The sequence below is a fragment of the Centruroides sculpturatus genome, unplaced genomic scaffold, assembly GCF_000671375.1.
Source record: "Centruroides sculpturatus isolate CEXI.00-Female unplaced genomic scaffold, Cexi_2.0 scaffold971, whole genome shotgun sequence".
In the NCBI taxonomy this organism is placed as follows: domain Eukaryota; kingdom Metazoa; phylum Arthropoda; class Arachnida; order Scorpiones; family Buthidae; genus Centruroides; species Centruroides sculpturatus.
This window is the reverse complement of record NW_019385102.1, coordinates 300914-324573: the sequence shown is the minus strand read 5'-3', so window position 1 is coordinate 324573 and position 23660 is coordinate 300914. Positions and strand designations below refer to the sequence as shown.

The 23660-nt window shown below is 32.7% G+C and overlaps 2 protein-coding genes across 9 annotated transcripts in view; one reads left to right on the top strand and one right to left on the bottom strand.

The window, feature by feature from the left end:
• LOC111634714 (AP-5 complex subunit beta-1-like) overlaps positions 1-2181 on the bottom strand; it is an 18261-nt gene extending 16080 nt beyond the window's left edge. For 3 of the 5 annotated variants that reach the window (XM_023379549.1, XM_023379551.1, XM_023379552.1), the window contains exons 1-2: positions 1640-1765; positions 1384-1531 (exon numbers count right to left, since the gene is read on the bottom strand). In XM_023379549.1, coding sequence (XP_023235317.1) covers positions 1384-1512 — 129 coding nt within the window. In that variant the 5' untranslated portion in view covers positions 1513-1531; positions 1640-1765. Of the gene's footprint in view, positions 1-1383; positions 1532-1639; positions 1766-2026 lie in introns of those variants that run through there. The other 2 variants (XM_023379550.1, XM_023379553.1) reach the window with 2 other exon arrangements.
• The window catches only part of LOC111634713 (cilia- and flagella-associated protein 43-like), an 88212-nt gene continuing 66683 nt past the window's right edge, over positions 2132-23660 (top strand). For 2 of the 4 annotated variants that reach the window (XM_023379546.1, XM_023379545.1), the window contains exons 1-2: positions 10897-10958; positions 22085-22338. In XM_023379546.1, coding sequence (XP_023235314.1) covers positions 10936-10958; positions 22085-22338 — 277 coding nt within the window. In that variant the 5' untranslated portion in view covers positions 10897-10935. Of the gene's footprint in view, positions 2268-2899; positions 3456-10896; positions 10959-22084; positions 22339-23660 lie in introns of those variants that run through there. The other 2 variants (XM_023379548.1, XM_023379547.1) reach the window with 2 other exon arrangements.

Below are 23660 nucleotides of genomic sequence, written 5' to 3'. Positions count from 1 at the left end.
TGGATTTCTGAAATAAATAGTGTCGGGCTATCAACAGCGAAATAAGAAAGATATTGTATTTCGAGAGACGATGACATCTGTCTATTATTATAATAATACCTAAAGATAAAATAAATGATTTAGAAAAGTTTTTCTTGTTTAACTGCTTTCCCTGTGACTTTTTCTGATTAAAAAAGCCAATTTTTATGTTTATAAAATATTTTGAATGAAAAATATTAAATTATGTACAAAATAAATCATTTTGAACACTCTTTTTTATTATTTATAAAAAAAATATAGTTCTGGCATAAACAATGTTAAATTTTAACTGACTTAATTTTGCGAACGCATCTTTTTTATTTATATGGATATCTTAAGGTCAGTTTTTGCGCTAATCTTGCTAATGAACCATTTGAGAGAAAAAAAATTGTTAAGGAAAAATTTTCTGTTAGCGAACCCATTGTTAAATATTTCGAATATCACCACTGATTACAAATACAGTAATTTTAAAACTATTTAGAAAATTTTACAATTCATTTCATTTCTTTAGTTTTCATGAAATATCTTGTAACAGTAAGGAAAGTTTAATATATTCTTTCTAATTATCATAAAATTAATTTGCAATAATCATTTCACATATAATAATTTCAGATCAAATGATCAGCAATAATAATTTTAATATTTAGAAAACTTCTCAATTCATTTTATTTTTTTTTTTTTTAGTTTTCATAAAATATCTTGAAACAATAATCATTTCAGATATAATGCACACCGACTGCACACGTTTTGTGTGCTCTCACATCATCTGTGATAACTGCATATAAATCACCTTTCTACCGAACTGGGTGTTCATTGTACTGATTGCAACAAGCCCTTTTCTACGATTTAATGGCTCTGCTTAAAAATTACATCGTCACTTCAGTTTTGCACACCATGTATAACAACTCTATACAAAGCTAAATCTGATATCAAGATATTATTACTCCAAATAACAGTAAATTTGATAAAATACTCTACATTGATCAGTGACCAATGTAAAGCATTTGTTTGGCTGGTAACATTGCCGGAAACATCACATGACTGATACTATTGATATGCCATGACTGATATTATTAATAGCTCGATTTAAAGACTATTATGGAAAACTATAAATATGAATCACATTGATAAATACTGGTGTTGGGATTTATCAGTGTGATTCAACACAGAGATTACACGAAGTAAAATAAAGCTTTAATTGATATTTTTGTCTTAATTGTAATCTAAGAAAGTATAGTTTAATTATGGAAAATGACTGCATATTTCAGATAAGATATTTTGCTGTAAATAGAAACTACGATCAGTGATTACTAGTAAAACCGATACATTATATGTCAAAATATAAATTTAATTACTAAAGCTCACTTTTAACATATCCAAACACAACTCTTCACTCGATCTATTGTATTCTTCTATAAACAATAAAGGATCATTTCTAAATTTGACATAATTTGTAAACCACTTCTCTCCAAGAAAACACCTCGCAGCCGCCATTTTTTAAATCATAACGACACTACCGGAATTTTAAAAAATTAATAATAATATTAAAAATCTCTTTAAAATCATACTAAGATAAAAACCATTTATGTTTATTTTAAAATATTAATTAATTAATAAAAACCTTAACAAAATTTATATTTCTTTTATAAGCATTATTTTTAGTTCAATTATCTTATTGTCTCTCATTCATTGGTCAGAACACGGCCTACAGCGTGTACTGTACATTGATATCTCGTACTTCGAACGACTCTAACTTCGAACACTTGAGAGTTCGAACGTCATATTCGACAAAAAATTCGTTTCAGAGTTCGAACTGAGTGCAGAATGAAAAATGCATTCGATGCGTAAAATAAGCTTCTGAATGTAGAAGGCCGAAAAGGGGGAAATCGTTAATTCCCTGTCAGAACAGCAACAGTCTTTTTCGCATGTCGGTGGTGTGATGGAGGCACAGATACGAGTTACCTTTACAAGAGAAACCCGTTTATTTTAAACTAAGAAGGTTGCTTACATCAGTGGATGCTAAGTTCCTTCAGTGAGCGTTAACGTTCGTTCTGAAGTTCGTTTCACTCGATGTACGTCTTCCGGTGAGAGTTGAGACGACAGCCCCGGGGCAGTGACGAGACTGCGTTCGTTGAGATGAATCTCGAAAGTAGAGATGCACGGGATAGAGAGTGGAAATCGTCGGTGTCTGGGAGTGATAACGATTTTGCTCTGACGACCCAGAATCGTCGGATAAGACAGGTTTAGAAGTACTACCCTTTTTTTTGATATTCAGACTTTGTGCACACCTATCTTTTAATTCTATTGGTTCATAGATTTATTTGTCACTTTTCGATTTTGATTGGACTTATCTCCCGTTCCCAGGTGAAATAAGATCGATTCGAGTCGCGGGAAAAAGTCTATCAGAGGCGATTTCATTCAACACCTTTCCCAGATATACATCGGAGATGTCATTAGAACTAGGAAACCTGCGCTTGTAATTCTATCCTATTATTCCTTTTTTGTTAGTCTGTTTACTTTCGATTTAATTTAACCCCATTTATAACACGCGAGCGCTGGTGTCAAAGTTCTGACTCTCCGTCTTAACATGTTAAAATTCACAACTGTTTAATTAAATCACACGACTACGTTAAGTAACGACAACTGTTAAATATATGCAAAAACTTTCTGTTCAATCCAATATAACCTTTATTTATCAATCATGGCATCCGAGAAGTGGGTGAAAGCAACGAAATCTAACTAGTAAGAAGAACTTAAATTAATCGCAAAGCATGAAAGAGGTAGATCTAGCGGCCATGTTTAAGATGCCGAAGTCGATAGTGTGAGACCAGTAAATGCAATTTTTATTTTATTATAAATTATTAACACGTTTTATTTATTGTTTTCGTGCTTTAATTTATTAATAAGACATTTAATCGTGCTATTTTTAGCTTAAATTATGTTTATTTGCTGTTTTAAGTATATCGAAGTGAGTATTGTGTAGCGTCTGCGAATGGATTGATTACATTATTTCTAATGGGAAAAATTGCTTCGGACTTCGGAACAGCCTCCTGAAAGGAATGAAATTCGAAATACGGGGCATCACTTTATATGATTATACCATTCTGTAAGAAGGAAAGGTAAGAGCGGTCTAATAACCCTATGCACTAAAACCAGTCCGCATTTCTTTCTTCGTTTGCATAGAATCCGCCAAATTGCGCAACATGTAACATGGGGTTACAGTAACAATATACGAACTCGTTGGGGGTAACGCTCATACTCGACTATTATTATTTGTTCTTACATTATTATTATTATTTTTATACACGTTTTACATGAGCATCTTTATATTTTTATTTATTCGTAACTTCGAAGGTCCGGCTATAGACATTTGAAATATTCTAGAATGTTCTAAAGATTTCGTTCTAATTGATTGCGACCGTCGCACAATGGTTCAGGTAAGCGGCTTGACAAAACTATTTTTGTCGTTCTTTGTGGTAAAAATATAGGAAAATGTCTACTATTGACACAGTGAATTATTAAGTTTTAGTACGAATAATAATTTTCGGTTAATGTTAGCTATGGTTCAAAATGGCCGCGCTTCCGACTGTTCGTGGTCCAGACGGACTCTACCCGGAGGGAAGTCGCCTAGTGCCAAACGTCACTAGTTATTGATTCACGGTAGTTCTTGAACAAAATAAAAAAAAAAAAAAGTTAACTTCTAATAAAAATGTAGCTAATCTAACGGAAACGAAATGGACTTAACCGAAGCGCCGCCATTTTGGAACCATAGGAAACATTAATTAACCTAATTTTCAAAAATTTTGGTTTTATTAACGCAAAAATAATAAAATAAGGCGATGAAAAGAACAGTGACTGTGATAAAATAAAATATATATTTGAAATACAGGCTTTGTTGACATTTATTTCTTTATTTGATTATCATTATCCTTGTTGTAATCACTGTTTTGGCAACTTCAACTTGAGTAGCCTCAATACTTTGACAGCCGAATGGCTGAGCAGTCAAGGTGGCAATTTATCGCTCTGGGGGACCCGGATTTGAATCTGGATAGGTCGATAAATTCCCAGGAATTTTTTTGGGAGGGTGGTCTGTCCGGATATGTCGGTCTCGTCCCTCACCACCCGGCTGCACTGTTGTGTGCCTGGCCAAATCCATAATGGCCAGAGCCCACAACATAAGAGGGCTTGCTAAAAGAGGCCCTCTTAGTGCCCACAGGGCATAAAGAGTTATAAAAAAAATGTTAGTCCACAGTTTTTTAAAGCTTTTATGCAAAATTCAGCACTTTTTTTTCTGCACTCATTCACGAATATGCCCATCAGAATCTTCCAGACCACTTTTACTCATTACATAATCACACACACATGGGCCAATCTTCTTAAATATTTGGTTTTATTTTTTTTTTAAACTGTTTCTGCCTTGTGGGCACTAGGAGGGCCTCTTTTAGCAAACCTGTTATGGGTTTGGCCAGGCCCACAATGGAGCGTCCGGGTGGTGAGGGACAGGACCCACATATTTGGACGGACCACCCCCCGAAAATTCCTGGGGATTTCTCGATCCATTCAGATTTGATCCCGGATCCCCCAGAGAGGTAGGCTGCCACCTTGACTGCTCAGCCATCTGGCCTTAATTGTTCGGTTTGTTTCTCCAAACTTCAAATAGTCCTCTTTTTAAAATTACATTCTTCATCATGAAAAACTTAATTAAAAAAAGAAAAATTGGTTTAACATGGTCATAAAACAAATATACTTTTACACTCAGATTACTAACTGAAATGTTGAATATGATTTTACAACAGACTTCAATGACCTTTGCTATTGCAGGCCTAAGACCAGAGCCGTAACTAGGCAGGTGCAACAGGTGCATTCGCACAGGGCCCACTTGGAAGGGGGCCCAAACTGCTGTTCACAAGAAATTATAGTTTTAAATCTTGAATTTTTCCTCCTTTTTATTGGTGATTACATTTTGCCTTATTTAGACCCTAGATGTCTGCTCACCAGTGTTCCCAACCGTGGCGACTTTTAGAGGGACGTAGTGAGATAGCGGAGACAGCAGACAAATCAGCCAAAAGTACCGACTTTTGAAATTTTGTTTATTTATTTTTTGAGAAATTTAAATTTATGTTTATAGTTTTCAAATTTATAGATATTTCTCTACTTTATAGAGCTCTCTGGCGACGACTAATATTATTACGATATATAAAACTGTATTTCTAGATTTTTCTACAGTGTGCAGAGCTAGAAATCTGTAAAGATAACATTTTGTAATAAAAATAAATCTGCCCGGGGATTTTTTTAATTGCTAAATAGATAACGTGGTAACTCTCGAATAAAATCTTAGTCTCGAGGTTGTAAAAGGCGTGCAGAAATTCTGACATAACTTTTTGCTTTATATTAGTACCCATATGTGTTGTATACCTCAACGGCGGTAAGCGAACTATGCGGCCTCGAAGGGGCCCCCGAGGTCTTTAATATGATACTGGAAAAAGGCTAATTTTTGCTTTCTCTATGGCTCTTCTTTATAATACATGAGTGTTGCTGATTTAAAAAAAATCAGCTGCAGATCTCGCTGTTAAATATAGCAAAGATTTAAAAAAGTACGAATTCACAAGTGAAATTGAAAGTTTTAAGTTTGAAGTAACGACTCTTATACAAAATATAGAAACTGCGTTTTCGCTTAATATTCTACAGGCTCTTCGTGATTTTGGTTTAGTTGAGTCTTACCCAAATATCAATGTCGTTCTTCGAATATTTCTAACTCTTCCCGTTTCTATTGCTTCGTGCGAGAGAAGTTTTAGCAAGTTAAAATTAATAAAAAATTTATTAAGATTAAATATCGGGCAAGAACGATTGTCCAATATTTCTATTATTTCAATAGAATACATTATCATTAAAAATACTAATTATGATCATGTAATTAATGAATTTGCTGAAATGAAAGCCAGAAAAGTTCAATTAAAATAAATCTTATTAAAAGTCTATTGTAATATATTTGTTTTATTATTTTCCCAAACCAAATAAATTAAGGGGCCTAAATTCAAATTCTTGCACAGGGCACAGGAATGGCTAGTTACGGCTCTGCCTAAGACTAATGAATACCATAAAAATTGAAAGAAATATGGCCTTAAAAATACATAGACCAAAACAGAGAATAAAAATATGTAAACATTTTTAAATGTATTAAAACTAAGAGTACACGAATGTAGTTTTATTTACCAAATACCTTTATTACGTGTTCACAAGGAGAAAATCAGAAAAAAATGCAAAGATTGCCGTGCTAAATAAGGGACATTTGCATACTCCTGCGCAAATTCTGTTAATTACTTTTTAATACCAATTGTTACTCATAAATACATAACTATTTAGGATTACATTAAGACATAATTTAGGTTGCTTTGATATACAACAATTTTAACCTTTTGTCCAGTCAGATTCTTACTAGGAACCACTGTGTGTTGTTTGATTCATATTTTTCCTGATGAACATCAGTAAAATACAGGTGCATATTGGTTGAAGGGCAATTTAAATCAGTGATTACTGTGACGTTTCGTACTTCGAATGATTCAGAGTTCGAACAGTCACCTGAAATGAAGTAAATTAGGAGTACAAGGTACCACTGTAGTTATAAGACGGTAATCGGCAACTTTAAAAAGTGATGTCTTCAGAAGAAAACTTGGTAATCTTGTTAAGACAAAAAGCATTACCTTTCGTTTTCTTTTGTTCTTTTATTACTTAACTTTACTGACTAGCGGAACTTATTTACAACATTTCAAATTGACGAACCTCTGACGACAGAACACTTTTGCCAGTGTTGCCAGATATAGCTGTACAATAATTAACAATATAAATGTACAATAATTAACAAATCTGTTGTTCAATTTTAATGAAGCTTGTTTTATTTTGTTTTATTCTCCTTTGGGTTATGAGATTCTTAAAAATGTCATGCTATTTTGCACTGTTTTTTTTCTGTATTTAAATGCAACTAACCAAACAATCTCAGACTTTTAGTACATAAATTAGTCTTGAATATTGCAGGATCTATGCATTTCAAGAACTTTGTAATATGTAGTTATTCATGATTACATAAATATTCATACTCATTCAAAAAAGTTGATAAAGTGTATGTGTATGGGAGCATTGAGACTGAAAGATGTGTTGTTCTAGGATTGATCTGAAGTTGAGCTGTGGGATCGATATACACTGTATGTAGCATTCCTTTCATTTGGAGTTACACAGCTATTTGCAGATTCAACTGAATCCAACTGCTACACAATGTGGAATTCTACAGAGACCACAGGTACTTGAGAATACACAAATAGTTGTAGCCAAGATTTAATTTTAAGTCCCCAAGGCAGAAAGCTGAAGCTAAGCTTTCATAACCATCCAATACAGTAGAACCTCGAAAACTCGGCCTAATGTGGACCGAAGGGTGGCCGAGTTTGTGAAAATGCCGGGTTATCGGGAATGGGGTTAAAAAAATAAGTACGAGTGTTTCCTCAGAAAATACTGTACTGTACTTGTATGTATTGTTTACTTGAGAATATAACAGAGAATAAACTGCTCAAATACCCCTAAACCAAGGAAAAGTACGTCCTTTATGAAGGCATAGAGCCTACATGAAAATGAAAATTAATAAATACACTGTGTACTATAATTTACAAAGTTTTCTGATAAGACAGACCTCAGAAAAATACTTTATGAGAGCTTTTATACTTTTATAAAGCTGTCTATAATGAAAATTAATTAACTAAGGATTTTTTTGCCCTGCCAGGGAGTGGCCGAGTTATCCGGAGTGCCGGGTTATCGAGAGCCGAGTTTTCGAGGTTCTACTGTATTAAGCTTCTTTAAAAGTGGAGCTTAAAGCAGCTGCTTCATTTTGTGATAAATTTAGTCATGTCTATAAGTTATTCCAATTGAATGATTAGTGAGATTGAGGCCAAAGTTTTAAATTCAAAAACATGTACGTTGGACATTCAGTGCTGCTTTCCTGTAAGCCTAGAAGCTTGTGACAATGGTGTTTGGAATGTTGAGCATGATTCTACTAACTATCCAAACACCATTGCCAAACTTCTAGGCTTACAGGAAAGCGGTGCTGAATATCTGACGTATACATTTTTGCGTTTAAAACTTTGGCCTCAACCTCGCTATTATAATGATTTTATTAGAGTCTATTGCCCTTTACTAAGTGTTTTTTTTTTTCTTGCTTATACAGACCATCTTTCTACAAGCAAAACAAAAAAAAAAGGAATTATATGCTTAGAAATTATGCTTTTGAACTACTGATTGATATGTGAAAATTGATATAGTTTTGATAGTAAAAAAGAAAAAAATGGAACAGTGTCTTTGAATAATGCTTAAAAATTTAGTTTTTAGAGGTTTTTTTCCCTCTTTACAGGAAATCACTAAATACATATATATAATTGCAAATTGTTGGCTATTTTTGGGTCTTATCAGCTTGTGATTTCTGCGAGTTATATAAAGGCACACAATACAGATTAGATAACATACAACACAACTATTTATTAACTCGCTAGTTCAAATACAGGAAACCGAACATCCGATTAACTAAAATTATCTTACTTAATACTAGGTTCCTATTTCTACTCAAACTAATTGAATATAGCCGTCTTATTCGAAGATTTAGAAGGTGAAAGAAAAGAATAAGGAAAGAGGGTACCCAAAACTTGATGATGCAGGTTGAATTGGGTGGGCTTGTGGATGAGGCTTCTCATCGGTCTGGGGGGAAAGGGGCTGATTCACTCAATTCTTGTTTCACACTGAGATATTAATCCAAAAGGGGTGATCCGTCTGGTTCCTCTCATTTAAGTTCCTTTTTCTTCCTCTTGTTCTAAAGTTCTCCATTTCTCATCTCACCATACAATGTCCAACTTACAGGGGAGGCTTTCCTTACGATCTCCCCTATCCACTTCCTTCCTTTCCGTCTCCCGTCCTTTCCCTTCTCCCTTCACTTCCAGTCTGCCCTCGTTTTTCTTTTCCACTCACTCCCTTCGTTCTCCCCCTTCTTAACTCCCCCTCGTTCCTCCCCTCACCTTAGTCCACTCATGTCCCCTCTCAAAAGCCTCCCATTCATTCCTTTCATCTCAGTTCACCCACACACTAAAGTCAATGGGAAGACGATAAGATTATAGAAGAGTAAACAAATAGGACAGACGAAGGTGCAGTGAAGATATATATACATATATATATACGGTTTAAAATACGGTTTAAAATATGGCGTGTAGCCACAAGCTTTTACTACCATGTTATAATTTGTCAGATTTTTTCCTCATTTTGCCTTTGCATTTGTTATTTTTTATTCTAGTACTTTTAAGTAATGGTACTTTAAGCTAGCCAAATTAGGATTCATCCATACTTCTTTTTGCATGCATCTGTGAAGTATCAAATATATCTGGGGTCAGAGTTGTTAGATTGGGCAAGTAATCACAAAATGGAGACTTAAACAATTAAATTGCATTTAATTAGCATGTGTCAGCTTTTTTCTGCCCAATGACAGCTTTTTGAGGAATAATGTTGGCCTGTGACATTTTGAAGTTGTCAGGTTTGATATCATGAGTGATATTTGCTTAATATGATGTTATTTTCCAATATATACTTAGTAAAAGTGTAACAATGGAAAGAACATATTTCTTATTTTTGAGCTATATTCAATAGAAAATTTAGCACTTTGCCAATTTAAAACAGTTTTTGTTTAAAACAGCATTCTGTTAGCAGAAGTGAACAGAGTTTATAACAAATTTATCCAAAAGTGAAATTATTAATAAAATAAGAAATAGTCATGCAAACAAAGAAATATAGTGGACAATAAGTATATTGGCCCAATAAATTTCTTGATTTTACACAGAAATTAAGCTCAATAAACATATATAGATGTATTGGACCAATAAATGTATTGGTACATTATGTCTATTTGTTTTAAATGGAAATTTAAACTCATTAGAATACAGTAAGCTTACTAGATCTAAATCTTAAAATCAATAAATTTTTTGAATGTTTAAATTTGTGAGTGTTATATATATAAAGCATATTAAGATCTTATTACTTATTAATGAAACTTTGAATGTTTATTAGAACCAATAAAACCATGTAATCAGGTTCAAATGTTAATTTAAAAAAAAAGTTTGTCCACTCAACATAAGTTACATAAAATGATCTGATTTATGAAAAGAACACGTCAAAGGAAGAGATATCTAATGCATCTGATTAATACTTTTAAAATTAATATTAAGTGATGTATGTATATGAATATATTATGGTGTACTCTATATTGTTAATTGATCTATAAACATAAATGCATGGAAACATAAAGTATGTCAGTGGAATTTGTTGGTTTTAATTAGTTTGATCATTCCATTAGAAATTGACATTGATTTTATTAGTTTCTATTTTTTTTTTTTTTCAACAGGAAATTACTCATTTATCATGAAATCTTCTAATTGTAACAAATAACACTCATTGAATAGTTTCAATCACTTAAAACAAATCATAAATGGGAAGTTTTTTAATTATGATTAATACTTTTGATGATAATCATTTAATTTGTTTATTCATAAAAAAAAAAACAGAAAAAACATATCTTTAGTTTGAAAAATCACTTTATTTATTTATTACTATTTTTAAAATAATAAATGAAAGTAAATGATGTTTTTTTAGATGAATATGTATTTTCCTCTAATTATAATTATGAAATTATAAATTATTAAAAAAATAGAAATAAATTAATAGATGAAACAAGTTTTTGATATTGAATATATGTGAAGAACATTTAAAAAAAAAAACTTTAATTTTTAGAATAAGCATGAATAGAGTAATATTAATCTCATCTAATTTATATTATTTTTTATTTTTCAGTATGCTTATTTACATTGTTATAATTTGAATAAATTTCTGAAGAAATAAACTATGGAAAATTTTCTAAAACATAGGTACAGTACACATATAATAAATACTTAAAATATTTTAAGATTAAGATATTTTAATTATTCTGATGTAAAGAATAATATAATTATGAATTATGTCTTCTTATTTAAAAGAAAATGTGTGTATGTTCCTTTTTTAAACATATTGAATAATATTATTTGATATAAGCACGTTTATAACCATTTAAATTGAAATTATTTCAATAGAAAGGATTCAAATAGTATCAATTGGCAATAAATGAAATTAATTGCTATTATTTAATATGAATTATTTTGAATGAATATTTTGGAATATGAAATGATATGAAACTTTTGTGTCAATATTTAAAAATACTATTAACATTAAAATAAATCAATTGATGTCGGTAAAAATTTCAAAATGAAAGTATATTAATATTGATGAACTAACTCAACTTTAGTTACTCAACTAAATTAATTGATGCACTTTAACAGCAGATAAAGTATAAAAAATGCTAACATTTTTGACCTGGTTTTTGGGCCATTTTCAAGTGCTTGCAGTTGAAAGTTAAAAGCACATCAATTAATTTGGATTTACAGTAGGCCTATATTAATATTAAATGTTTGGATAAATTATATTATTGTTTAATATCAATTTGGTTCATTTATTATTGTAATATTTAATATTAAAATCAAAATTATTATTATTATTATAAAATATTTGATATATTTGACCTGTATATTGTAAAATTTAATAATTTTACATGTGTAATAAAAATATATGTTGTTAATTAACTCTCAATGAGTAAAATTTTGTCTAACTGTTATATTGTGAGCCATGTTCCCTCCACTCCTGATATTATTTATTGTTACAAGGATAAGAGGTCTTCTGAGACTTTTTGACTTTGAGATGGACAGACAGGAAGTGGGCAAGTAGAGAGAGAATCTTCAAAGAGGATGGAATTGGATAAGATTGCTGGATTTTTCTTTTTCTTTATATATGTATTAAGGTGCTGATTTAGTAAGAATTCAATGTGTTTACTAAAATTATTCATAAAAGTGAAATCTAAAAAAATTGGTAGTTGTATAACTGTGGCAACAGAAGGAAACTCCAACTGATAGTGTGCACAGGATGATGAAAGTGTAGTGCTCTGCCACTTATTGATTGTTCTTAGTATTGTATATAAATATTATTTGTATAGTTATTATCATTTGTACTAGGCTTAAGTTTTATTTTTTTTAATTGTGTCGGTTTTTTTTTTGTTGCTTTGTGTTTGTTGTCTGTTCAGACACGTGTAACCCTTACTCTCTACCTCCCTCCTTTGTTTGAAGCTGGACCTTTTGATTGGCTACCGAAGAGGTCAGGTGGGTTTGGCTAACCAGGGGTATATATAGCAGGTACACGTATGTGCCAGGATATTCTTTTCCTTTTTCCCTTCCGTCTATGAAGGATTGCTGTTCGTAAAGGGTCAGAGAACGCCATCGAGAAGAGCCGAAACTTACCAAAGGAGAAAGGGTTCGAACATTGAGAGAATGGGACAGAATCGAAGTTCATCCATGCTGTATGCAGAATAAACCGAGTGGACTGTACAAGTAAAGAAGCTATAATACCCGAAACATCGACGGTAGCAAAGATTTCCCGCCCAGGAATAGACGTTGGCTCAATTACCCGATCATTTTAGTGCCAGATTTTCTAGTGAGTAGACTGTTAAACAAACCATTCTTCACGTGTTAATGTGACGAGTCTGAACTGTGTTACGCGACGTGAAGGAGGAAGGAGAGCAAAGGGATTAGTAGTGGGACACGTGGTTGTGTAGTTGAGAGTTCAAATGAGCCCTCAAATTGCCGAAACACGAACCCTGTGTTAAATAAAGTGAGAATTTGTAAGCCAGCTATTTGTTTGTGTAGTTTGGTAGACCTCGGTCTAGCACTGTCAAATCAAAAGAGAACATTCTAGCCAGAAGTTCATCAAAAACAGAATGTGAAAATCTTATAAGCTTCTCTTCAAGCTTCAGCATCAGTATAAGTCTAATGATAACCACACATTTGTGAAGTGATGGATAAGACTATAAGTTATATTGTATATTTTATCTAAATGCTTTATCCTTTTGTATGTTTGATCTAAATTCCAAATTGTTGGCTTTCTGTCTGAGAAAGTTTGCATTCTGCAGACTTATCATTGTTCCCTTACTAAACACTATAGAGTTGATAAATAACTTTTATGTAACTATAAATTCTGTAATATATTTTATTGCCTTATTAAAATAATATACAGTTGAACCTCACTACAGCGATATTTTGGGGACCAGGAAAATAGTATTGTTATACCCGAGTTATTGTTGTATTGAGGTCTTGAAATTTAAAAACCGAGGTTGTTAAGAAAGTGAAGATTAGTTTAAATATTAACCATAATAATTTATATAGTGTGCTGACTGGTTCTGAATTATTTATTAACCAAGAAATTGTATTACATTGTTTTGAACTTTGTGTTGTCTCAAAAAAATTTGTTAGTTTGCTCTGACTCATTTTTTGCAACCTGTGTTTTACAAATGCTGAATGGACTTCATCAACAGCAGCTAGTTGTTTGTTTCCAATTCCAGTAAGTGTGGTTGCCATTTGTTGAATTATTTTCATTTGAGAAATAACTTCTAAGATACTGGGAAGTTTACATGAAACTGATTCTTCTTCCTCTTCCTCATCTCAGACATCAGTCCCTAACTATTATAATTGCCTCATCGGTGCAGTCTGTAAATAAATGTAGCTCTTTGTCAACATAAATGCTTTTTTCTGCCACAATGTCGATGCTTAACTTGTAATACTGGAATATTTTTGGAGTAATTCCTGGGGATCTCCACTTTGTGACACCAAAAGCAGTCAACATCATCACAATTAGATACAGTACCTTCAGACATTTTCAAGAAGAATCCATGTTTCCATCTGCTACATTGCACTCAATTTCCTTCTGTTTCTTTGAAAATGTTGCTAGAGTTGATTGAGAAGATCATACTTCTTTGCAACTTGTATTTGCTTCATTCCACTATCGATATCTTTGAATGCTTCTAACTTCATTTCTAAACTTATTTGTTTACAAGCTTTTTCTAATTGTTTTTCTTTTGCTTTTCGTTAGTACCGCTATTTTCTTATTCTCGGCCACTAGCTGGAGCTCTTGTCTGGCAGGAAAAGGAAAATCTTTCTGATTGGTCTGTGCTTGCAGTTCTTCATAATAGGATTGGATGAAGTAGTGGTGACAATCACAATGCCGCCAATTAGCTAGATATGGACAAACCATTCTGGAGTGCGGGAAGGATCCATAGGTAACACGATTAGCAAGCCATGTTAAGTGAATACAAGATTCATGCATTGATCAGCAACAGGTTGTTCCAACACATTCCAATAGTCATATCGTTGTATCAGGTTTTTACTATCATTGTAGCAGGTGATAATTACAGTATTTGTATAAGACTTTGGCTGGGACCATGGAAGTTCTATCATTGTACTGTGGTTTATTGTTGTAAAGGGTATTGTTTTAGAGAGGTTTGTCTGTATATATCACAATATAACATAAGCTTATGGTCTTTAATATTTCGTAATTAAATATTTCAGGTTTTGTATATGTATTTGTTCATTTGAATTATCAAAATGTATTGTGGCCGTCAGCCATTTTAATGTATAGTTTTTGTATAAGGACCTTGAATAAGTTCTCGCTGTTTTCCAACAGATGGCGTTACCAGAACCACGTGTGTTTATTTTTAGATGGTGACGTATCTGTAAGGAAGTACAATAAGCGACCTTGAAATTCAGTATACGTCATTTCACCAAAGTGTAAACAACTTATTTTTTCATTGTGTTAAACATGTCTAGTTTCGTGCCAAAAAAAGAGTATTTGCGGGAAATTTTATTGCACTATTTTATTCAAAAAAAATCTGCAGCTGAAGCACACAGAATTCTTGTTGAGACTTACGGCGACCATGCTCTGTCGGAAACAACATGCAGAGATTGGTTTAGACGCTTCAAAAATAATGATTTTGATGTTGAAGATAAAGAACGATCTGGTGCACCAAGACAAGGAATTAGAGGCATTACTTCGTGAAGACTCATGTCAGACGCTAGCTGAACTTGCAGAATCATTAGGAGTTGATCACACAACAGTTTCGAAACGTTTAAAAGGATTAGGAATGATTCAAAAGCAAGGACATTGGGTGCCGTACGAGTTGAAGCCGAGAGATGTCGAACGCGTCTTTTCACATGTGAACAGCTGCTTCAACGGCAGAAAAGGAAAGGTTTTCTGCATCGTATCATGACTGGTGATGAAAAGTGGATACACTACGATAACCCTAAGCGTAGAAAATCGTGGGGTAAGCCCGGTCATGCATCAACATCGTCAGCAAGGCCGAATATCCATGGTTCGAAGCTTCTGCTCTGCATTTGGTGGGATCAGCTAGGTGTAGTTTATTACGAGCTGCTCAAACCAAACGAAACTATCACGGGAGATCGCTATCGACTACAATTGATGCGTTTGAGCCAAGCATTGAAGGAAAAACGGCCGCTATATGAGCAGAGACACGACAAAGTGATTTTGCAACATGACAATGCTCGGCCACATGTTGCACAACCGGTGAAAACGTACTTGGAAACGCTTAAATGGGAAGTCCTACCCCACCCGCCATATTCACCAGACATCGCCCCTTCCGATTATCACTTGTTCCGATCGATGTCACGTGGCCTGGCTGAGCAGCACTTTCGTTCTTATGAAGATGCCAAAAAATGGGTTGATTCTTGGATAGCCTCAAAAAACGTGTCGTTTTTCCGACATGGAATTCAAATGCTGCTAGAATGATAGGAGAAAGTAGTGGCTAGCGACGGACAATACTTTCAGTGACGTGTTTATTACGACTTTTTTTAAATAAAGTGTTAATTTTCACAAAAAAACAGCGAGAACTTATTCAAGGTCCTTATATATATTTTATATTTTAGGCTTAGTGTTTTCTTTGTTCTTTGTCTTCACTATTCTAGAACTTTCTTTCTTAACCCCTTTCACCTCAGGTGGATCACTGATTCTCAGAACCGACATGGTAAGACAAAGGAGGTAATGAAACCCAGGGGGTTCGAAAGAGTGAGAATGCTCAGTTTGGGTTGAGATCTCAACGCAAAAGGAAGCATCATAGAGTTATGCTCTTGGTTACAGATGGAGAGATCGGAGGCAATGAAGACTTAAGAAAAGAGCTAGAGAACCTAATCAGATAGAAGAGAGTCAGCTTTCGTAGTGCTCCTGAATTGTAACATAAAGAGTGAAGTGTGGAGGACAAATAAATGGATTACCAAGAAGTAACTATAAATTAAACAGGATTTTATTTAAATACGGTTACGTGGTCCTTCTTACACCTGATTCTTTTACACTTTACACACTTGATCCCAAACTATAGTATGCACATAAGTTCAACACCGTCAGACATATTATTTATATTTTCACAGGCAGGAGACACATGTTTACGACAATGCAAAATTATGGTTTGAGAGATATTACAACTAACTTAAATCTACTTTAATCTAACTTATTTACTAAGGAAGAAGGGTGAAGAAAAGAAGATATATGAAGAGAAGAGACAAGTAAAAAGGACAGATTTTGTGGGGGTACCCGGGTAAATTTGGCAGTCTATGATCTTCTCTATATTGGAACTTTAGTCAATTTCCTTCCTCTCGTTTCCGTTTCTTGAGAATTCAAAGCATTCTTGAAGCCTTAATCTGGGTGTCCTTCTAACTTTTGTCCGCTCACAGACAACTTCCAAGCCTTCTCCTTTTGTCCCACTAGGCGACAAACTTTGGCTTGTTCTTTCCTACGTCTGTTCACCTCGGATGCTGACCCAAAAAGTGTCCTGTTCATTTTTACTGATGGCCTCAGGACTTCTTAGTATCCCCTTTGTCTTCTCCCTTTGTTCTTGGACAAAGGTTGTCCCCCACCCATAGAAAAAGAATAGGTTAGAAAGTTCTAGAAACAGATGTTAAAGACAAAGGAATTTAGGAGAAATAAAACTTATATCTACCCCTATGTACAAAGACATGGTGTACCGCCACAGAAGTTCAGAGAAGATTTTTCCAAAAGCTAATAATTTCTCAAGGAATCTGGAGTGAAGAAATTATAAGGAAACTTCAAAGGAAGGTGGACTGGTACAGTAGAGAAGGATGTAGTACCGTAGCGTACCGAAATACGTTAGCGTGGAGATTAAGAATAGAAAAGACAGCACAAATTGACAAAACACTGAACAGATTTAATTTCACGAAGATACACATCTGAGGTTCACACACGATTTTTGTTTCGCGATGGGGCTCTCGTCACCCCTTTGGTCCGGACACAAGAATACGACGGAGTGATCTAATATAAAATCCTGACGCGACAATTAGGAATCGCTGCAATCACACATAAATTTCCTGATGCGACAATTAGGCTTAGTACTTTATAACTTGATAATTGTACTATTCTTACGTGGCAGATGATCTTGATACCTGCTGAAAGTCTCTCCTTTAGTACACGATTGTCCTCCTTTCACATGGTTCTTTCTTCTTTGTTCTTCACTTTCCTTCCTCTGCCAACGACCCGACACGAACCCAGGTGAAACGAAGAAAAGTCCGCTAAGCACGTGGTCTTTCCTTTTTATAACCCACGCCATGTCCTGACGAGGGAACATATGTCACGGCAGGGGAGCCAATCACGGGCTTGCACTACCACGCCTCAAGAAGTGGTACGAACCTTACGGAAACAGTCTACAATTACCAATGCGCGACAAATTACAGTATATAGATACATATATATTTAATGATAACATACAAACATTTAGTGAAAAACACTACAAGGACAATACAGATAAGTGTTGAAATCAACTAAATATCAGTTAATGGTGGCCCAACTGAGACATGTGGCTAAAAATCCCCGGGTGCTTCTTTCTTCTCCTTTTCCTATTTTTACCATCTATTTATTTCTTCTTAGTTTATATTTATGTTAAGTCAGTTATAAGTCCTCATGCCAATATTGTTGCGTATTGGTCAGCTCGATCATATAAAAGAACATTTGATTTGTTGTATATGCTTATTTACTGCCTGTGAGTTGGGATTGTTATTATTTGAACTTACTCGAGGCAAATAAAATTGATTTTGTGTTATAGACTTTACTGTATTAACCCTGAGCTAGTGCAGTGGGGTGTTTCGCCACCCCCAACGTTTTAAAAGTTGCACTATTCATAGATTTCGCAAGAAATATTTGTGTCCTCTTCAGTAGCTTCATGATTTTATGTATAGAGCATGCTCAGAAATTACTACGATGCTGCAGAAATTCCAGTAAGAGAAAAACAACAGTTCTCAGTGGGGTGTCCAAACACCCCACAGTATTAATTACGTTTTTTTTTAAATTTTACAAATATTTATTTAGTTTTTTTTATTTTAAAAATAACTATAATGTGACCACATTTATTATTTATAATATAGATATAATAATCAATGTGAATAAAAATAATTTAAGTTTATTTTAATTCAAAATGGCTGACTTTCATAAACACATTGAGAAAATACCAAACATAGCAAGTTGCTTGTCATTTGCAATGAGTGCCAAAGTACAATGTCAGCTATTGAATCAGAGTGACAAAAATGATTAAAAAACAATTTAGATTTTTACTATTGGTTTAATAATAAGATCTAATGTAATGAGTTTTGATAAATGTTGTTTTTTTATTTTCATGGATTTATGTACTAATATAATATGTAATCATACCTGAATATAATCATATGAAAAATGACACATGCCTTTACCAAATAAATGAGTAAATCTTTATGAATTTTTACTTACATGGTTTATGGACCCAAAAAAATGTCGGGGTGGACAAATGCCCCACTGCACTAATGCCGAAAAAAAACTCAGTGCACTAACGTGGGGTTAAATTTCTTTTATGTATTCCTGTTCGTGGAACCACATATACATTGCTTCGATCTTCACAGTATCATTAATATTTAGCAATTGTTTTATGAGGGAAAAAAATGCATATAAAATCTTTTACTGTAAATTAGATATCTTAACCTTACAAAAATACTAATAATAAATTAATCAAATTATGTTAAAGTATAATTTTAAATATTTTGAATTAGAGTTTATGATGATAAGTACTTTTTAATTGATGATGATTTTAACTTCAAGTTATTTCAGTTGTTTATAATTAATATTCATGGACATTAAATGACACAAAGTTAATCAGAAGCATTTTCAGTAATGCAGAATTCTTGTGAAGTCTAGTTATGCTGTAATCCTGGACTCATTTCTAACCAATTTCTGACTCCATTACTACTAGAATTTTAAATAATTCAGTCAGTATATGGTACTGTTTATATGCTGAACTCTTCTAGTGGCATTCTCTTTTCTGTTGTGTCATTACTGTTAGCACTATTCATATGAAATATGGGTTGTACATATTAGTAAAAATATATATATTTTTTATAATGATAAAATTATGGTTGTAATAAGTGAATAATCATTTTTACCTCTTACAATTTTGAACATAACTTTACTGACTGCTGATTCATAGGTATTCAGATATGGCAGATGCAGAAAAAATGCAGGAGAGGGCAAAACTTGAGATAAATAATTACATTGATAAATAATTATCAATAAATATATAAAATTATTTACACTTACCTTTTAATTAATTTAAAAATGTATTTTTCTTTTTAAACAATAAAAAACACACCTTTAACAATCCAGCAAATAAAATTTGCTAAAATAAAAATGTTTTTGATTATTTTGTTAATAAAATGTTTTTATTTTAGTAAATTTTATTTGCTGGATTGTTAAAGGTGTGTTTTTTATCATATTCTATTTATCCAGTACGTACAATATATTGTAGGTACTGGATAACATTATTTCTTTTTAAATTTGTTTTGCTATAAATTTACAATTCACGCTTCACTCAGTGACTCACTAGGCACAGAGGGCAAATGAACTGGTTGCTGTTCACAATAATAATGAACTTTTTTTCACAAATCATAAAAAGATAAATCAAAGACAGAAACATGTATTTATTGCTGCAATAGATGAAACACATGTTTTATGACTATCATACTGAGGAACAGAACTGGACAACTCATAATAAAATTTTAAGATATGTAAATCATCTTATGGTTGAGGGTATAAGGTTACATATATCAATCACTTTTATGATTATAGTGTGTGGAATTTTTTACCTGATCCCAGGGGGCAAGTGTCCCATTTTTCTTTGTTGATGCTCATATACTCAGAACAGTTCTTTGGTCTACTCTCCTAGCCAGTTAAATTTGTTACTTAGCATTCTGTATTATTGAACACAGCTTAATATATTTTAATTATTTTAAACATTATTTAATTTTAAATGGTTTAAATAGCTTTTTTTAATATTGATATTTTATTCCTATAATTTATATTTATTCATATTATTTACATTATTTAAATTTATCAACTTATACTAATGATTTTTATATAATGTATAACGTCCTTTTAATCCAAAGAATTTTTCTTGGTAGATGATCTCACAGCATTTTGGTCAGCAAATTAGTTTTATTTTAAAAATTTGAACTCAGATGCATTTCAGGTTGGTTTAAGTTTCCAACCCCTTTTCAGTGCTGTTAAAAAATATACAAATTGTAATAAAGGACACGGCATTATTTAAATATCACATAAAAGGATTTCTACAATACAAATAATTACATATCATATAATGGTACATATTAAAATTCTATTTCTATATTTTTATCTTCCATAGGTGTATATAGCAATTCACTATAGTCATAACACTTCACAATCCAAATCATAACACTTTCCCGTGGTATAACCACATAATTAATAATTGTCAAATCAATAGAAATAATATAAAAGTTTNATTCTTAGTTTATACATATAACGTTTTTTTTAATCCAAAGAATTTTTCTTGGTAGACGATCTTACAGCATATTGGTTAGAAAATTACGATTTTATTTTAAAATTTGAACTCAAATGCATTTCGGGTTGGCTTATGTTTCCAACCCGTCTTCTGTGCTGTTAAAAATATACAAATTGTAATTGTAATATACAAATTGGACACGACATCATTTAAATATTACGAAAAAAAATTTCTACAATACAAAAACTTACGTCTCATATAATGGTACAATTAAAAAATTATTTCTGTATTTTTATCTTCTATGCGTGTATAACAATTCACTATAATACAAAAATATAAATTATGCGGTTTAAAACATATTATAAAACTTAAAACTATAACAGTATAAAACGTATTCATTTAAGATTTTCTAAAAAACTTACATTTTTCCAGTAATTATGTATTATATTTCCATTTTTTACATTTAAAGTGGGTGGGTATCAGTTCATCCAAACAGAGTTAAAACATACCAACAAAAGGTGTTATCCGGTATTAATCCAATTTATTCCAAACTATCCCATACAGTGATATTGGAGTGTGTTTTTTAAACAATATTCAATGTGTGGAGGCACCCTTTATTAATTTATACCATTGAGGATCAATTAAGATATCATCTGAAATATTAATTAAATTTTCTTTTGGGTGTTTTTTTATTTCTATAGGCTCTTTAAATTTTCTTTTGTAAGGGTTCTTTTCTAAATGTAAAACTTTTATATTATTTCTATTGATTTGACAATTATTAATTATGTGGTTATACCACGGGAAAGTGTTATGATTTGGATTGTGAAGTGTTATGACTGTTTGGATGGAAAATATACACCTATGGAAAATAAAAATATAGAAATAGAATTTTAATATGTACCATTATATGATATGTAATTATTTGTATTGTAGAAATCCTTTTACGTGATATTTAAATAATGCTGTGTCCTTTATTACAATTTGTATATTTTTTAGCAGCACTGAAGAGGAGTTGGAAACTTAAACCAACCTGAAATGCATTTGAATTCAAATTTTTAAAATAAAACAATAATTTGCTGACCAAAATGCTGTTAGATCGTCTACCAAGAAAAATTCTTTGGATTAAAAGGACGTTATACATTGAAATTGAATAAACAGCAACCATACTGTATTATACTAATGATTTTTCTACTAGAGTTATTGATTCATTCAATAATATGATTAATTTTTATTAGGTAATTCTACTAGAATTATCTTTTGTCATTTATTATTTTTTTTATGTAGTTGGATTCAAGGAGGATGTAACAACATTCCCTCATTTATTGATGATGATAACATTTGTTTTCCTTGTGGATCATTTATTAAACTCTTTAATATGAAAGAAGGTACAGAGACAAATATTTCTTCTCCTGGAGATGGCATTAGTTTCCTTACGTCAAATGAGCTTTTAAATGTCATAGCCATTGCTGAATTAACAATAATGCCAAATATATATATTATGCAATATCCATCCTTTCAAATAATTGGAATTTTAAAAAGTAAGTTTTCTTTGATAAAGCTTTTTTAAAATTAATAATACATAATATTGTGACCTTCCGGGTCGGCACCTCCTTAGTGCCCAGTCAGGATTGACACCACCGTGTTTAGAGGAACACGGAAGCCGAGACGGCGATTTCGTCGTCCGTCGCGCGAGCGGTCCCGTACGCGAACAGTCGGATTCGACAGGTCAGAGTTAACATAGGGAAGAGACTCGAACTATCCTTAACAATCAACAAAGGGTTTATTAAAAATTTAAATGGAATAAAGTGTGGTCGCGGAGAGAGAGAGTTTACATACGATTCGCGTGGCGATAAATACCTGACAGGTTATCTTATGGATCGAGGTCTTCAAACCGCTGGTGACGATGTCACTTTCAAGTTCTGGGTTACGGAAATATCCAAATAGGCACTTAAGTTCGTTGTTACGGTATAATCCAAATAGGCACTTAAGTTCGTTGTTACGGAATAATCCAAATAGGAGGTATTGAACGGGTCTGGTGGATGCTTCTTTTAGAGGAACGGCAGCGACTGTGTCGAAAACCTCCGATTGTCGCTATTTTCATTTGACAGTTTAGCAATAATAGGTCAGAAGGTTATGTGAAAGCGTCTTTTCGCGACTGAGAACTGGCTGAGTAATTAACTCCCAGGTGTGAAATTTGATACTTTCTAGATAAACTTATTATTGTTCACGAGTTAGGTCAGGCCGTAGGTTAATAAACACGGCTGAATCTCACAATATACTGAAGATTGCTACTCAAATTGTAGTCCATGGATCAGTGCTGGTTCAAAAACAGTTTATTACTTGACCATAATGAGATTTCAGTTAAATTTCATAATTCTATGTACAATAAAACTAGTCTAAAATAGAACCTAAATAAAATGGAAATCTGCTTTAACTAGTGTTACCACCTGTCCGGTTTTCACCTGGACAGGTGGTAATTTTGTCCAGGATATTCCCGGACAAAATTAGTAGTTCACCTGGACAGTGAGTCGATTTCCAGACTGTCCGGTTTTCACTTGGACAGTCTGGAAATCGACTCACTGTCCAGGTGAACTACTAATTTTGTCTGGGAATATTGTGTGCAACCTGTCAACTTTTTTTTTTTTTTTTTTTTTTGTACGATTTGTATTTGTAAACATCTCCAATATCCAATATAGCTAATCATCGGTAATTGTTTTTCTTAATTTAGTTACTTACACTACTCTTACCCAAGTCTCCCTAGTCCCTAACTGTAATTGATTTAGAACCGGCATGCACTGCACATTACTCTTTGCATTGCAAAATGACATTGCTCATGCATCAGGAACTTCTGTTCGAACAA